Genomic DNA, 18,056 nt, shown 5'->3' on the forward strand with positions numbered 1-18,056 from the left:
CACTTGGAAAGGCACTCCTGAAAGCAGCAGAGCCTGAGCTGGTGTGTTCAGAGGCAGCATTAAAAATCAGCCGGAAAGGTATGAGACATGAAACCAAAAAAGGGATCTTTGCTGCTGGGTCTCAGGCAACACAAGGAAGAGGTTTGTCCTGGGACCCCCTGTGAGGTGCTGTTGGGATCAGGCAGGAATTTCCTGAAGTCAGCCTTGTGGTTGCACCTCCTTCTTTGTGGCTCTCCTGGGGACTGTTTTTCTTTTTTAGACTCATTTAAAATCCTCAAGGGGCCCCTCTGCTATAAGAAAGCACCAAGGGAAGGGCCCTGCCTTTCCAGTTTCCCAGCACCTAGCATGCAGTGAGTGCTCAAATATAATTTATATTTGGAATGAGTGATGATTCTCCCTGCTTCCCCTTTGGGACTGACCTTGCTGCCCATTTCTACCTGATTTTGCTTATAAATTGTGAGGAGAGTTCTCTACACTACAATTTATCTCAGTATCCCTCCCCAACTGGTGGCTCTCATGTGCTCACTGGAGCAGTCTGGGACATCAAACATGAACAATGACATAGTGAAAGAAGAAAATGCCTGGGGAAGACAATGGCACTATCTGGAGCAGGGAGCCTGCCATCTAAGGAAATGGTAGAAAGAAGGAGGCTCCTTAGGGCAGGTTTCAAGGGGCCAGAGGAAACCCCAAATGCATAGAATCACAGCCAGGTGCTCAGGAGGGGCAGCAGAAGCAGCCCTCAGGAGGAAGGGTAGTGGTCATCGTGCAAGGCAGACAAGGGCCCTAGGGTGCAGGCAGGCTGGGAAGATCTCCAGAGAATGAGGTGGGCCATCTGGGGGCACCACTTTGACCTGTAGACAAAGTGAAGGGAGAGGGGAGGGTCTGGTGATGACAGCCTCAGATGCAGACTCTTTAAGCCTTCTCAAGGCTTTCCAGTTTTTGCAGCTGCTGAGGAAACTTCATTCTCACCCTTCTTGTTCCATCTGAAAATGCACTTCTCTCCAGAGCTCTGGGAGACTGTGAAAGACTCTCTCATTGCCCTGAAATATTTTTTTAAGGAATGAGTATGATCTTTTCTATTCTCTACTTCTGTCCCATGCAGAGCAGATGTAGAGGACCAGGGGTGATTCAGAGATGAGAACTGAATCTTCCCTCCAGAAAGTTATGTTCCAGAGGGAAAGAAGCAGAACTTCAGTAACAGAGAATATGAAATTGGTCCTAAGTAGGGGTATGTGGCTCTTGTGATTGGAGCAGAGGGAGAAAGACTTGATTCAGATTCTTGCCTCGCAGCCTTGGAATGGGAAAAGGGAATAAAAAAATATAGAACATGGGTATTAGTTCATTCTCACACTACTATAAAGACATACCTGGGAATGTGTAATTTATAAAGAAAAGAGGTTTAATTGACTTGCAGTTCCACAGGCTGTACAGGAAGCATGGCTGGGGAGGCCTCAGGAAACTTACAGTCATAGTGGAAGGCAAAGAGGATGAAGTCATGTCTTACATATCTGCAGAAGGAGGAAAAGAGCACAAAGATGGAAGTGCTACACACTTTTAAACAACCAGATTTCATGAAAACTGACTCACTTTCATGAGAACAGCAAAGGGGAGGTCTGCCTTCATGATTCACTCACCTCCCACCAGGCCCCTCCTCCAACACTGGGGATTACAACTCAACATGAGATTTGGGTGGGGACACAGGGCCAAACCATAATAACATGTATAATACATATGGATGCAAGTACTGGAATATCAAGTTTCCTGGAGGAAGTAGCTTTTGAGCAGGGCCTAGAAGCATGCCAAGGATTTGGATGTGTTTGTTGTGGGTGGATGAAGTCCATGACCAGCAAGCAGACTCAGGAGAGTTTTGCAGATAAGTGTGTCCAGAAGCAAAACAGGCTGGGAGGAGTGGTGGTGCTGGAAAGGTGGCAGATGCCGAATGATGGAGGACCTTGAATTCCATAGTAGGGAACTTGGCATTTATTTTGTAGCTGTAGGAAGCCATAGCAGTTTTTCACCAAAGAGATAATTTACATCAATTATTCCAAGCCCTCAGATTCACTCCAGTTGCTAGTTCAGTTGTTTGGTTCAAGGAAGGGTCAAAAAGGAAATGAACCAGAAAGGATGAGTGATCCCAGAGTCCAGGGTGTCCTTGGGGTCAGAGGGAGGACAAGGCCTTACGTTCCCTGCTCTTTTCCAGGAGGAAGAAATTGTAGTAATATTCCAGGACACTGGATGGACTTGTTTTTCTTTGGAAGCAAGGTTATTGACCTCTCTGCAGCAGTAAGAGAAAAATGATATATATGTTAGAACTTGAATATTTTTGTAGAAACTTAATATTAAAGGCCTTATGTTCAAATGTGCAGCATTTCACAGTGCTGGTTGAATTATTTGGGCTGGGTTGCCACATGGTATTCCGTGTACAATTCTCCTTGGTAGGCTGGGTTAAAAAATGTGGCTAGGTAAAATGTGAGATGAGAAATAAAAAAGGATCTTTGTTTTTTCATGCTTGTGATACTTAAATAGGCTACTGTGACCCAATTAAGAAGCTCCCAGAGGCCAGGTGTGGTGGCTTATGCCTGTAATCCCAGCATTTTGGGAGGCCTAGGCAGGCAGATCACTTGAGTTCAGGAGTTTGAGACCAGCCTGGCCATCATGGCAAAATGCCATATCTCCCAAAAATACAAAACTTAGTCAGGCATGGTGGCACACACATGTAATCCCAGCTACTTGGAAAGCTGAGGCAGGAGAATCGCTTGAACCCAGGAGGTTGCAGTGAGCCAAGATCAGGCCACTGTACTCTAGCCTGAGTGACAAAGTGAGACTGAGACTCTGTCTTAAAAAAAAACAAAACAAAAAACTATCCAGGCGTGGTGGTGGATGCCTGTAATCCCAGCTACTTGGGATGCTGAGGTGGGAGAATTGCTTGTACATGGGAGGTGAAAGTTGCAGTGAGCCGAGGTCAGGCCACTGCACTCTAGCCTGGGCAACAGAGGCTTTGTCTCAAAAAAAAAAAAAAAAAAAAAGTTCCCAGAAATAACCTCTAAGCCACCCATCTAATTGGTCCCAGAGAGATCAAAAAAATGCAGCATTGAAAATGGCGTGGAGGCAATGACTTAGGGTTTATAGACAGGCATCTTCCCTGTCGTCATCCCTGACATCTTCCCCAAGTGGGCTCCCACAGGTCCTAGGTGATGACTGGTTAGGCCATGAAGCTGTTCAGAGGGACAGAGAGCTGCAGAGTTTGGGGAAATCCACCCCCTGCTTCCCCAGAAGGAGAAGATGCATACTAATCTGTTTTGGAGACAATGCAGAATACTGATTAGCCAAATATTTGCTGGTGATGGGGATCACTGTGTGTATTCATTTTCTATTGCTGCTATAACAAATTACCATACACTTAATGGTTTAGAACAACATAAATCCATTATCTTACAGTTCTGAAGGTCAGGAATCTGAAAAGATCTCACTGGGCTAAAATCAAGTTGCTAGCAGGACTGTGTTTCTTTCTGGAGGCTCTAAGGGATAATCTTTTTTCTTGCCTTTTCCAGCTTCCAGGAGCTGCCTGCATTCCTTGGCTTGTGGCCCCTTCCTCTATCTTCAGAATCAGTAAAGTCCCATCTATCTGACCCCTTTTCCATCATCACATCTGTCTCTAACCAACTATAGCTGGGAAAGGTCTTCTGCTTTCAAGGACTCATGTGATTCAGTGAGCATACCTGGATAAGCAGGGTCATCTCCCATCTTAAGATCCTTAGCCTTAATCACATCTACAAAGTCCCTTTTGCCATATGAAGTCACATATTCACAGATTCCAGGGATTAGGACATGGATCTCTTTTGGGGGAACATTTTTCTGCCTTTTATAGTGTGTATTAAACTTTGATGCTTATGGCATGGCCCCGTTTTCTGCATCTTCTTCCACTCAGCTAAAGCCTTAGGTGAGCCGGGGCCACCCTGGCAGCTGCCCTGGCCAGCTGATGTGGTGATCCATGGAGCCAGCTCTGGTTCATGCCAATAATCTCATATATCCAGCAGTCTCACTTGGCCTTGAACAATTTACCATTCCCAAATATCAGCATGTTTTTCTGTAAAGGAGTGATGGTTCCCAACAAGAAGAGGTTGACACACTCAAATTCAGGTAATTTGAGATTAGAATGAAAGGATTTTAGGTCTTCTGCAGTTGCTAGAATATTTCATTGGCCAGTATCTATTGTCCTCATCTGCACTGTTGCTGGCCATCTGCAGTCAGAGATTCCTCAGTCCAGGGCCTGACCACAAGGACTTGCTCCACTTACATTGCAAAGCAAACAACAGATTCTTAAACAAGAAAGATGATGCCTTCTAAAGCTTGGCTATTCCAGCCAAGCTCAGGGGAAAGACGTTTTCCCTAAATTATCAACAAGCCATTTGATCTCAAACTTAGAAGGTCATTCTTGTCTGCTTTTTTCTCCCGTTAAATGAAAAAAATGAAATGTTTTCTGTAAAAGTAATTTATGAAGCACTCCATATGGCAATATTAAAACTGTAAAAGTAAGACTCCAGGGGACAAAACAGATAATGCTGTGTCATCCGTCTGCCCTGGTACTGTCCCTGGGTAATGTCAGGCACAGAACATTGGGGAACTGGCTCCCCACTCAACTGGTACTTGGATGCCTTTGGAGCTTTTCCTTGAACATTGTTGCTAAGGTTCATGAAATCTTCAGATTTTTGTTATGGAATCCATTCCCAAAGCAAAATGATCTTAAGTGTAAATACTAAATTTACTGTAAATTGCAGACATCACTACCTCCAAGACCCTTTTAATATATTGAGTCCCACTGAATGCTGGAATCCAAGATAAAGTTCTTTAAGAATATAGCACTCATGTCATTCATGTATTCATTCATTCATTGATGTAGTCATTCAAGAAATGTTTACCGAGTACCTATTAGGACTCAGTGGTGAGCAAACCACTCTAACGGGTGATACAAATGCAAATTAGAGCGATCGTTGATATGGAGAAAAGATAGAGGGTTTAATAAGAGCTTATAACAGGATAAGCACTGGGACACCATGGACAGATTTTAGGTAGGGGAGTTAAATGATCATATTTTCCCTTTTAAGAGTATCATATAGGCTGCAGTGTGGGAAACAGATCAGAGAGGCTTCAGGGCCTGCCCAACCATCCTTTACGAGTGTTGTTTAACGCAAGGTCTCGTGGTAGACAGTGTTACATGGTTAACCCCATTTCCATTCTCCTCTTGCCCTGCTTCCATGTGGTATAGAGGCTGGAAAAGTTAAATACCTTCTTCCCCACCTCCTGTGCAGCTCAGTGTAGTCATGTGACCCTGCTCTGGCCTGAGACTTGAGCAGTGATCTGTTAAGGTCTTCTGGGAAGGAATATGCTTTTCCTGATAAAAGGAATGAGTGCAGCTGTTCCTCCTCCCCCTCCTTCCCACCTTTCACAGAGAAGGGATGACTAGAGCTGGGCAGCCATCAGGCAACCACAAGGGAAAGACCAAGATGTTGGTGTTCATAGAATAGAGCCTCTGCAGCAAAGTCAGCACCACGCACATATGGACTGCTTGTTATGTGGAAAATATCAGCCCCCGTCTTTTGAGATTGGATTTTTTGTTGTGGTTACTTTCCATGAAAAGCATTCTAAACAGATACAGTGATTCAAACATAGGCTTAGCCGAAAACAAATTAATAGGCATTTTGATCATTGTCATAGTTAGCAGGTGGAATCCCCAAATTCCCCTTGTGCCATTGAAATTGCAGCCTTTGAATGGGATGATAAAAGAGGGAAGGAAAGAAGAAGGGAGCCATGATGGTTTCCTTCCACAGGCCTATGGTGGCATTCCTCAGTGTTTCACTTCCAACCTCCTTGGAACCCATGCTTAGCTTAGCTTCAGCCTCCAACACAGCCTTAACTGTAAGCCTAGTTCCCTGAGTCACTCTGAAATCTATTAGTCCATGAGGAAGGAGAACAGATTCTGTCTTCTACCTGTTTTCATAACTGTAGAAATGAACACAGTGCATGGCACTTGGTAGGTGCTCAGTGAATGTCCACTAAGCCAGTATGTACACACAAATACATGCAAAAGTTGAAAATCGCAATGCATTGTGTCTTTAAAAATAAAAAAGAGAAATAGCCTGATCTTTTGGAACACATATGGGGCAGAGCCTGCTCAATGAAGCATGCACATTTTGGATTAACAAATATGATTATCATTTGTCAGCTCTGATTTCTGCCTCTGGGCTGATAAGATGGTGTCCGAGGAGTCATTTGCACTCCTTCACAGACACCAAAACAGAAGGGGTCTTTGCTGAAAGGTAGACTCTGACGTGACAGTCATTAGTAGCTAGAAACAGGCAACTGATTGCAAAGTCAAGATGAAGTGCTTCAGTAAAAAGAACCTTCATGCTTGAGGCATACTCTTTGCTTCTTTGTCGAAGTTGTGGTAGATTTTTTTAAAAAACAATCACAATATAGTTTGCTATACTTTAAGTTTTTAACATCTCCACTGGGGAAAAATTGAAGGAGCTAAGTAAATTAGCTCATTGGATCATGAATTTATAGAAAAAAAATTAATATTGCCCTTTGTCGATTCTGTTAGGAGTGTCACGGGTCAAAGCAGAGACAAGAGGCATGGAGAAGGAGCAGTGTGAGGGCCTCTCCGGGTCATTTCTCTGTCTGACTTCTGATGCTATCTGCCCAACACAGTTTCTGAAAACATCAGAAACTCCCCAGTTTTGCCCAACATGCTTCCCCTACCTTGCACCTCTTAGTGCAGAGACGTGTTCTGTGAGAATCCACCTGGTAAGACAGACAACATGGAGAGGAAGATCTCAGAGACCTGGCTTCCTTTCCTGCCCTTCCCTCGCAGACAGAGTTTTACTTTGTGAAGTCTCCAGTTTCAGAATGAGAAACCTCAGTTTAGCAACCAGGCCTATCACTGTAGGGATGAGAAAAGTGAAGTCCAGATAGGTGAAGCAACTTGTCACAGGTCAACACAGCATGTCAGAGAAGCTGAGGCCAGCCAGTCTCCTGGGTTCTCCCCCATGTTCTTCCTACTGCCCCTCTGTGGCTTCCATTTGTAAAGAGAGGATTGCTTCTCCTCACTCCTCTCGCACACTCTTGGGGCTATTTCAGTGAATTGTGTCTACCTTTTTATATTTCCCATTTAAAAGAAAACCCACTCTATGGCATAATGGTTTCCAGTGTCCTGCTGTTTGGAAGAATGTTTTACCTGCCTGTCAGTGCTGAGCTTTGAGCTCCTTGAAGAAGGACATTCCCGTGGCTGTGGCCCATCCAGGCAGAACCAGCCTAGCTGGCCAAGTGGTTTCTCTGCATCGTTTGGCTGTCAGATAAGGGCCACCTGCTTATTGATTGGCACAGTGATGCTTAAGTCCAAACATCCTCCCTAATGACACAGAACTTCATATTAAAAGATGTCAGGGAATTGATTTTGCTCTTCTTTAGGAACAAAAGATGTCAGAAGTTAGAAGGAACTGAACAGTCAGGAAAACGTAAGTCTCTATATGTTCCCATCACCCCATCCCTGACCCACAAGCCATGATCGGCCAGTGGAAGATAAATCTAACCAATCCCATGGGACAAAGGGAGAGAGCCCTGCACAGCAAGAAAGCAGCAGTCATTGGGCAGAAATAGATCATGAGATGGTTGAGAATCTGATTATCTGGATCAATTTCTCTGCATCCTCCTCTGCCCTTTTAGGCCTGTGCTAAACTTTCCCTTCGATGCAAATGGTATTAAGTGCCTTGTGTCTGAAAAGGTTGTTGGCAGGCTTTGGTTGAGAACACAAAGATGAATCTTTGTTCTCTTGTCTATAAAATGGGGATATAATAATCTACCTCCTGTGAGAATTCAATAATTTTATAAGATAAAGCTCTTAGAGCAGTGCCTGGCCCAGAGTGGATACTCAACTAATGTTAACTAAGAAAATGAAAATGAAAATCCAGGAATAGTCTCTGCCTGCAAAACGTTTTGAATGTAAGGAGGGAGATGAGACGCTGTGTATATATGCCTCTGTTCTGTATTTTTAATCAACTACTAAGGCCATAGAGAACAAAGAGTTACCCCTTTTTAAGGTAAAATAAATTATACTCATTGTCCAGCAAGGAAGAAATGAATTGAAAATCCTAGAGGCAGAAAAGTGCAGAGTTTGGAGACTACCAGGTGGCACTGAGACTAAAAGCTTTATTTGCCATGTTCAGCTCAAGATTTAATGGGTTGTATAGTGTAAGGGGCTAACTCCAGGCTCTGCTGGAACTCACTCTGGGATCCACAGCAAACAAAGCACTAACCTTGGCATATGGCGCTGTGAGAAGTTTCCTAGGATCAGCCAGGCTCTGGGCCACTCACTGGGTTCATGCCTCTGAACATTACCTTCCAGGAGGTGCCCCCATTGCTGAACCTAATACGCTACTCGGAGAAGTTTTGTAACCAGGGTTTTCTAAAAGTCTGAGAAATAGAAGATGAACTTTAGATTTGATAAACAGGGCTGTACATTGGAGTCAGGTAGAGGTGAGTAGGAATCCTGGCCTTGCCACTTACTAGCTGTTTGACCTTGGATAAATTGCTTAACCTTTCTAAGCCTCAATTTCAATGTCTTTATTAAATAACTTTTATGACCGGGAAATCAATTAAATAATTTATTTAAAATACTTAGGGCAGTATTGATCATGAAATAGATGTTCCGAAAATATTTATAATGATTTTGATCAGTTCCTGAGAGCCCACTTGTAATTTTCATTGGGTCTGTACTCTTGGGACTTCTCCAGAAACCATGACAAGGAATTTTAGAGAGTATTACCCGATATTGTAGTGGACTGTGCTCAAGAATCAAATACAACAATGTCAAAAATTTGTCTGACACAACAAAGAAATGGACTACCTGAAATAGTATATATAGTCCCTAAGAGTTTTAAAATAGATGGTGGATGGTAATAAATTGAATGTCTGCGTTCTTAGAAAGGGTGATTCAGAGATACCCCAATTCTAAGAGTCACTGACACTGAATGTCAAGTATTTTTTGTGGCTTCAGAAATTTCTGATAAATGCATTTTTTCAGAGCATTGTTGTATCATAACTTTGCTGTAGAGCAAACCACTTCACACTTAGTGATCTATAAAAATAAACATTTATGGCCAATCCCAGCACTTTGGGAGGCCGAGGTGGGGACATCACAAGGTCAGGAGATCGAGACCATCCTGGCTAACATGGTGAAACCCTGTCTCTACTAAAAATACAAAAAATTACCCAGGAGTGGTGGCAGGCGCCTGTAGTCCCCAGCTACTCGGGAAGCTGAGGCAGGAGAATGGCATGAACCTGGGAGGTGGAGCTTGCAGTGAGCCGAGATCACGCCACTGCACTCCAGCCTGGGCGAAGAGTGAGACTCCGTCTCAAAAAATATATATAAAATAAAAAATAAATAAACTTTTATTGCTTGCTCATGAGTCTGTAGGCCAGCTGAGGTTTGGCTGATCTAGCAATGGGTTCAGTACCATTTGCTCCAGATGTCTCTCATCTTCCTTGAAATAACAACTATCTGAGGCATGTTCTTCTCATGGTAAGAGGGCAAGAGAAGGGAGTAACTACAGCCATGCAGGTACATAGCAAGTCCCTGTTCATATCACATTCAATAACACCCCAGTAGCCAGGCAAATCATATGGCCAAACCTGAAAGGGAAAAGGTAGACACTGCTCACTATGGGGCCAAGGCAAGTATTCAGGTGTATATTAATACCATGGGGGAGTCAGGAACTGGGGAGCAATAATTCCTTCTTCCACACCTGTGATGTTGCAGACTATTGCTGGAGTGTAGTCTTCTTTCTGTTAGTTGAGGGGATTGTTTTTTTAATCTAGCTGTAACCCCTGATGAGTGATGTACCTCTTAGTAAATTGTGGGCCAACATAAGGAGATAGGACCTCTTTAGTAAATGAGCCTTGTAAGATTCAGTCATGTGGCGAAATAACTAAACTGAGTGGAGGACAAAGAAGTCACAGAACCAATCCTTCAAATCCAGCCCGCAGCAGCAGAGGTGTAAATCATTACTATCCAATGTCCACTCGGGGTCTACCTGAATTGAATTGTTGGTTTCCTTCCAATTCTCAATGATTTTCTGGCCATTTTCATAGAAACCATCAATGTAACTGATACTTCTGGTTTCAAATAATATGCTAGATCAAAAGCATAAATTACCTTGAAAATGTGACCATTTTTCTAGCTCTCCTTGGCTATCAATAAATAATACTGAAATTGCTCTGAATTGTTGGATTGAGTTTAGGAGACAAAGGCCAGCAGTAACTGAGATGATTAACATGAATTGGGATAAAACTCCCTCTTCAGTTTTCATCTAACAGAATGCAGGTCTTCAGAGAATGACTGTCTTTTCTAGCATAACACTCATCTACCTCCTGAAGGGCTGGGAGCTTAGAATTCTTTCTCACTCTCAGTACTTCTTAGAGAAACCCAGAAGAGTCCAGTGAGAATGGTTTCCCTGTTTGGCTGATTTTCTGGGAGGCAGAATGGCTCAGGGGTTAGATGCCATTCTGGGATCTATGGCTGGATTCAAACTTGGCTGCACACCTGGGTAGCTGTGTGACCCTGCAAAGGTTGCAAAGGTTGCTTAACCTCTGCAGTTGTCCCTGATGTTGATCACAGATCTTCAGTTCCCCTTTCCTCCTGGCACCCAGAGGATTGAGTCCCTGGCTCCTTTGTGGTTGGGTGGTGCTATGTGACCAGTTCTGGCCAAGGATTGTGAGCAAACATGCTCTATGTAACTTCTGGATTACACTATTTAATACCCAGTGAGAAACTCTCCAGAATTCTCTCTTGTCCCCCTGGCACATTGACCAGCAACATGCAAGGTGATGTAACTCCAATGAGTAGAGTTCCCTTGTTGACCTACACTAGACATGTAGCATGACAGAGAAATAACGTTTGTGCTAAGCCACTGACATTTGGGGGGTTATTTGCTGCCATAACTTAATCCACCCTACCCTGATTGATGCACCTCACTAAATCTTTGTTTGTTTATATGAAAAAATGGAGATAATAGTAGAATCTATTTCATCAAGTAATTATGAGGACTAAACAGGATAATGTGTGTATAATATTTAGAATAGTACCTAGCACATAATAAATTTGTAATATATTTTGGCTATTTATGATGATGATGTTATGCCGTGCTCTAACTTTGCCTCTAACAAGTTATCTATTTCTATCAAACAAGTTATTAGTCATGTGTCTTCAAGAAAATCACTTATCATCAAGTTGCAATCATAGTATGTTAGAATAAATGAGCTGTAAGACTAATTTCTAGCCTTATGATGTGAGCCTCTATTAAGAACTCACTCAGAGTCTCCATCCTGATGTTTCAAAGATATTTCTATTGGTTAGGAAAATAAAACGTGATAATACTAAACATTATTTTCTCCCCTTCAGTTGCTCTCCCTTCCCCAAACAAAAAGATGTATCCTTATTACAGAATTCTTTCTGTATCCTGTTCTGAAGATTTCTGCTCAGGAAATTACTCTGGCTCGTAAATTATTAGCTACAAATTGGTTTTCCGGTTTAGGCACCTACACCCTCATCAGTCCATCCCCATTCTCTGTTCTGTTTTCACCAGTAGGATGTCAACAGTCCACTATGATCTTTTCTCCTGATAGCATGGTCTTACCAAAAGGAGAAGTTCCTGTCCTTGACCACCTTCGTCCAGGCTAAAATAGCTATCCACACACCACCACTCATGACCACTGAGACCTGTTTCCAACTTCTTCAGATCAGAGCTTTCCATGTCTGATTTTTCTCTCATGTTACTCTAGATGTAGCCTTCTCTAGTCCCAAAGGTAGCCCTGTCTGCAATTCCCAATAGCAGCATGTTAATCTATGTTAACATATTATATTGAACCATAAGAAATTGCCTTTGTGGAAGGGGTGGGGGTTGAATATAGAAATTTCATATGGTTCAACCTATATGTAAACCCAATTTGGAAAAGAAGGAGACTGTCATCACATACCTATTAAATTACATGTTGGATCCCATCAAGAATCCTAATGTATTTCTTCCTCCATACCTTGTTGGACTGGGATCTTCTTCCAGGACATGACTTATGCTCTATATATAACCTTCAGACCTTCCTATACCCAGCACTTGGTAGATAGCAGATACTGATGCTGTATTTATTGACCAACTAGATGGGAGCTTTTTGTGATATCTATTGTTGACATCCATGTTTACACATTTGGGCTGTTTAAAAAGGTACCATTTATAATTACATTATGGGAGAAAATAACACTTCTTTTCTTTAACCTCTTTCAGATTGAAGACATCATTACAAAGATGCAAGATGACAAGACAGGGGGTGTGCCCATCAGAACAGTCAAGAGCTTTCTCTCCAAAATCCCCAGTGTCGTCACAGGTAACACCCTCCTTGCAAGGTGTTGGTAACAATCAGAACTACCAAAGAGTTACAAGTCTAGATTGCGGCCTGAGGGGTGTCTGAAGATCTGTGAATAGTAAAAATGAAACATTCAGTGTGTTTCTTGACTCAGGTCCCATCCTAGTCTTAGTTTCCAGGAAGAAGCTACTTGTTTCCCATCATTAAGAATGACCTTACCATGACCAGCCCTTCAAGTGCATGTAGATTGAGGCCGCTGGGAATAAATAAACCCATTAATAAAGTGGCCCATCAGCAACTTTGCCTGTGGGATACACACAAGCACAGAAATATTAAAGAAATTAAGTTTAAACAGGTTTTTAAGAAAGTGTTATATTCAAATTCTACAAAATGCTTTTATTTTCAGTTTTTTAACTCAGTGTACTTGACCTCCTGAAAGAGAGGTTTTAAACTATTTTTCTTCATTCCTTATATTGTGCTTTGTGTGCTCATCTTTCTTTTAAAATATTTTATTGTGAAATATATTAAAACACATGGGTAGTTCAAAAATAATAAAACACAGTACATGTACCTACCATCCTGCCTTATAAAGAACGTTATTATCAATATCTTAGAGCCCCCTTGGGTACCTACTGTATTGCATCCACTTCCCTAAACACTATCTGCTTGTATACTAATCAATTCATTGTTTTTCTTCATAGTTTTACTACCTAGGTATTTATCTTTTGCTATCCAAACAAGTAACCAAATAAATTAAGATAACATTTTAGATGATTCTCTTAATCTGCCTATACAGTTTTCAAAATTCAGGAACCAAAGGACTTAGTTTTCACTATATACCTTTTAGAATGGCTAAAAATAAAAATATTGACAGTACCAAGTGGTGGTGAGGATGTGAAGCAACTGGAACTCTCACATATTGGTGATACAAATGGAAAATTGTGCAGCTACTTTGGGAACTAGTTTGGCAGTTTCTTACACAGTTAAACAATGCTTACCATATGAACCAGCGATCCCACTCCTGGGTATTCATCCAAGAGCAATGAAAACTTGTGTTTATACAAAAACTTGTATGTAAGGGTTTATAGCAACTTTTTTTGAAGTATACTGAAGAATATAGCAACTTTATTCATCATCTCCAAAGACTGGAAACAACCCAAATGTCCTTCACTGAACGGGTAAATGGATAAACAAACTGTAGTCTCTCCACACTCAGCAACAAAAACCAGGGAACTATTGATACTGGTAGCAACTTGGATTAACCTCTAGGTCATTTTTCTGAGTGAAAGAAGCAGTCTCAAAGATTACATGCTATGTGGTTTCATGTATACAGCATTCTATACATCACAAAACCGTAGTGATAAAGATTAGATCAGTGGTTTCCAGCAACTGGCATTTGCAGGGCGAGTGTGACTGCAGAAGACAACAGGAGGGAGTTTTATGAGATGATGATGATGAACAGATGAACAGTTCTGTATACTGATTGTGGTGATGGTAACATGACTCTATACATAGGCCGAAATTCATGAAACAGGCCAGGTATGATGGCTCATGCCTGTAATCCCAGCACTTTAGGAGGCTGAGATAGGGGGATCACCTGAGGTCAGGGGATTGAGACCACCTTGGCCAACATGGCAAAACCCCATCTTTACTAAAAAATACAAAAATTAGCCGGGCATAGTGGTGCGTGCCTGTAGTCCCAGCTACTTGGGAGACTGAGGCAGGAGAATCACTTGAACCTGGGGGTAGAGGTTGCAGTGAGCTGAGATCGTGCCACTGCACTCCAGCCTGGATAACAGAGCGAGACTCTGTCTCAACAACAACAACAACAACAAAATTCATGGAACAGCACACACACACACGCACACACAGGGTCAATATTACAATATTACACACAGGGTCAATATAATTACAAGTATATTAACTTAAAAAATAAGTAGACCCAGTTGAAGTAAGTATCCCAGCTCATTATTGAGACTGTCACTGTTTGAACTCAGGTCTTACTCAGCTCAGGCTGCTAGAACAAAGCACCCTACACTGGGTGGCTTATAAAGAACAGAAATTCATGTCTCACAGTTCTGGAGGCTGGAAGTCTGAGATCAGGTACCATCATAGGTTCTGGTAAGAGCCCATTCCAGGTTGTAGACTGCTGACTTCTTCTTGTATCCTTGTTTGGTGGAAAGAAAGCTAGATAGGGGGCCGGGTGCCGTGACTCATGCCTATAATCCCAGCACTTTGGGAGGCTGAGGTGGGTGGATCACCTGAGGTCAGGAGTTTGAGAGCAGCCTGGCGAACATGGCAAAACCCTGTCTCTACTAAAAATACAAAAAAAAAAAAAATAGCTGGGTGTGGTGGCACGTGCTTGTAGTCCCAGCTACTTGGGAGGCTGAGGCAGGAAAATCACTTGAACTGTGGAGGTTGCAGTGAGCAGAGGTCACGCCACTGCACTCCAGCATGGGCGACAGAGTGAGACTCCATCTCAAAAAAAAAGTAAGCTAAATAGCTCTCTGGCCTCTCTGTAAAGGGTAATAATTCCATTTGTGAGGGGCCCTCCTTCATAAACTCCCCCAAAGGCCTCCTAATGCCATCATGTTGGGGATTAGATTTCAACATATGAATTTGGAGGAGACACGTTCAGTCCAAAATAGAGCCCAGATAGATTTGGGTAATGAAGGATACTTGTATTGTTAGTGTTCTCTAATTTTAAAATTTATGTAAATGAAATTTTACTATATATATTATTCATGTATAATATATAGTATAATATAGACTATGTATGTAATTTTACTATATTATTTTTCACATTCCTGGATTTTGTTCAATAATGTTTAAGATGTTTGAATCTATTTCACGGGCCACACTGATCTGTTGTTTTTCTTACCATTGTTGCTGATTTGGGTATCAAATTTATGCTAGCCTCATAAATGAGCCATGAAGTATCTCTCTTTTCTTGATATCCTGCTTTTCTTTGAAAAATAATTGTCCCTTTAATCCAGGTTTTAAGTATGTAATTTCAATTATTTTTTATTTTTAAATTTTCCTCTGGTTCTTTTTTTTTTTAGACGGAGTCTTGCTCTTGTCACCCAGGCTGGAGTGCAGTGGCATGATCTCAGCTCACTGAAACCCCCACCTCCTGGGTTCAAGCAATTCTCCTGTCTCAGCCTCCTGAGTAGCTGGGATTACAGGCGTCCGCCACCACACCTGGCTAATTTTTTGTATTTTTAGTAGAGACAGGGTTTCACCATGTTGCCTAGGCTGGTCTTGAACTCCTGACCTTAGGTGATCCGCCCACCTTGGCCTCCCAAAGTACTCTGGTTCTTTTTACAATATACTTGGTCATTCATTTTTTTAAATTTATTCATTTAGATATTTATTGAGTGTTCACTATTTTCTAAGCATTGTTAAGGACTTGAGATTCAGAAGTAAATGAAACAGATAAAAAGTTCTACCCTCATGGAATTTATATTCTAGTAGAGGAGGAAATAAGTAAGGAAAACTTGCAGAATTTTAGATTGTGATAAAGGCCAAGGAGAAAAATAAAATACACAAAAGGATGGGAAGTGTTGGAGTATTGCAGCTTTGGAATAGGTGCTCAAGAAAGAGCTCCTCAAGAAGATGACATTTGAGTAAAGACGGAAAGGAGATGAGGGATTGAATCATATGGATATTGAGGGAAAGAGCATTCCAGACAGCCAGAGCTCAGTGCCCAAGGCAGGAGAGTTCCTGGAACATTGAGGATCTGTGAGGAGGAGCCAGGGCAGCTATAGTAGAGTCAAGAAAATAAGGAGAGTGGGGATGAAGCCACGTGAGAATGGTGAGCTTGATCACTTAGCCTCTTATCACTGCAGGATTTTGCACATGGCTTGACATGCTCTGACTTACCTTTCAATGAGATCACTCTATTCTATTCAGAATTCCCTGGGGGATTGAGGGTTTAGGTGCCAGATAGGAGGCTATCATTAAAATGGTGCCTCAGACTAGGCGATATGGTTTCACTCTGTGTCCCTACCCAAATCGCATCTCAAATTATAATCCCCACATGGCAAGGGAGGGACCTGGTGGTAGGTGATTAGATCATGGGGGAGGTTCTCCCATGCTGTTCTCATAATAGCGAGTGAGTTCTCACAAGATCTGATGGTTTAAAAGTGTGGCACTTCCGCTTGCTCTCTCTCTCTCCTGCTGCCATGTAAGACATGCCTTGTTTCCCCTTTACCTTCTGCCGGGATTGTAAGTTTCCTGAGGCCTCCGCAGCCATGTAATTAACTGTGAGTCAATTAAGCTTCTTTCCTTTATAAATTACCCAGTCTCAGATCGTTCTTTATAACAGTGTGAAAATGGACTAATACACTAAGCTGTCAGCACTGGAGATGTGTGAAGTAGTCAGATTCGGATTCAAGTCTGAAGGTAGATGGTATGGTTTGGCCAAGTCCCCACCCAAATCTCGTCTTGAATTGTATAATAGTTCCCATAATTCCCACATATCATGGAAGGGACCTGGTGGGAGGTAATTGAATCTTGGGGGCAGTTACCTCTATGCTGTTCTCATGATAGTGAGTGAGTTCTAATGAGATCTGATGATTTCATAAGGGGCTTTCCCCCATCTTTGCTCTGCACTTCTCCTTGCTGCTTCCATGTGAAGACAATGTATTTGCTTCACTTTCTGCCATGATTGTAAGTTTCCTCAGCCATGCTGAACTGTGAGTCAGTTAAACATCTGTCCTTTATAAATTACCCAATCTTGGGTATGTGTTTATTAGCAGCATGAGAATGGACTAATACCGTAAATTGTTACTAGGTAGTGGGGCACTGCTGTAAAGATACTTGAAAATGTGGAAGCAGCCAGGCGCGGTGGCTCATGCCTGTAATCCCAGCACTTTGGGAGGCCATGGCAGGTGGATCATTTGAGGTCAGGAGTTCAAGACCAGCCTGGCCAACATGGTGAAGCCCCGTCTCTACTAAAAGTACAAAAATTAGCTCAGTGGTAGTGGCATGCACCTGTAATCCCAGCTACTTGGGAGGCTGAGGCAGGAGAATCACTTGAGCCCAGGCAGCAGAGGTTGTGGTGAGCTGAGATCACACCACTGCATTCCAGTCTGTGAGACCCTGTCTCAGAAAAAAAAAATAGAAAATATGGAAGTGACTTTGGAACATGGGTGACAGGCAGAGGTAGGAACAGTTTGAAGGGCTCAGAAGAAGACAAGAATATGGGGGAAACTTTGGAACTTCCTAGAGACTTGGAGGGCTTGGAAGACAGGAAGATGTGGGAAAGTTTAGAACTTCCTAAAGACCTGTTGAATGACTTTGACCAAAATACTGATAGTGATATGGACAATAAAGTCCAGGCTGAGGTAGTCTCAGATGGAGATGAGAAACTTGTTAGGAACTGGAGCAAAGATAACCCTCGTTATGCTGTAGCAAAGTCTGGTGGCATTTTGGCCCTGTCCTAGAGATTCGTGAAACTTTGAACTTGAGAGAGATGATTTAGGATATCTGGCAGAAAAACATTTCTAAGTGCAGAGTGTTCAAGAGGTGACATTTGACATCTCTGGACACAAGAGAGCATAAAAGTTTGGAAAATTTGCAGCCTGACGAACCAGTAGAAAAGAAAAACCCATTTTCTGGGGGAGAAATTCAAGCTGGCTGCA

General features: G+C 42.3%; 1 protein-coding gene across 20 annotated transcripts in view; it reads left to right on the plus strand.

The window, feature by feature from the left end:
- RGS6 (regulator of G protein signaling 6) overlaps positions 1–18,056 on the plus strand; it is a 634,490-nt gene that overhangs the window by 407,474 nt on the left and 208,960 nt on the right. For all 20 annotated transcript variants that reach the window (XM_004055388.5, XM_004055389.5, XM_031001858.3 and 17 more), the window contains exon 3: positions 12,333–12,432. In XM_004055388.5, the coding sequence (XP_004055436.1) occupies positions 12,333–12,432 (100 nt within the window). The remainder of the gene's footprint in view (positions 1–12,332; positions 12,433–18,056) is intronic.

Source organism: Gorilla gorilla, chromosome 15 (genome assembly GCF_029281585.2).
Source record: "Gorilla gorilla gorilla isolate KB3781 chromosome 15, NHGRI_mGorGor1-v2.1_pri, whole genome shotgun sequence".
NCBI classification, from domain to species: Eukaryota; Metazoa; Chordata; class Mammalia; order Primates; family Hominidae; genus Gorilla; species Gorilla gorilla.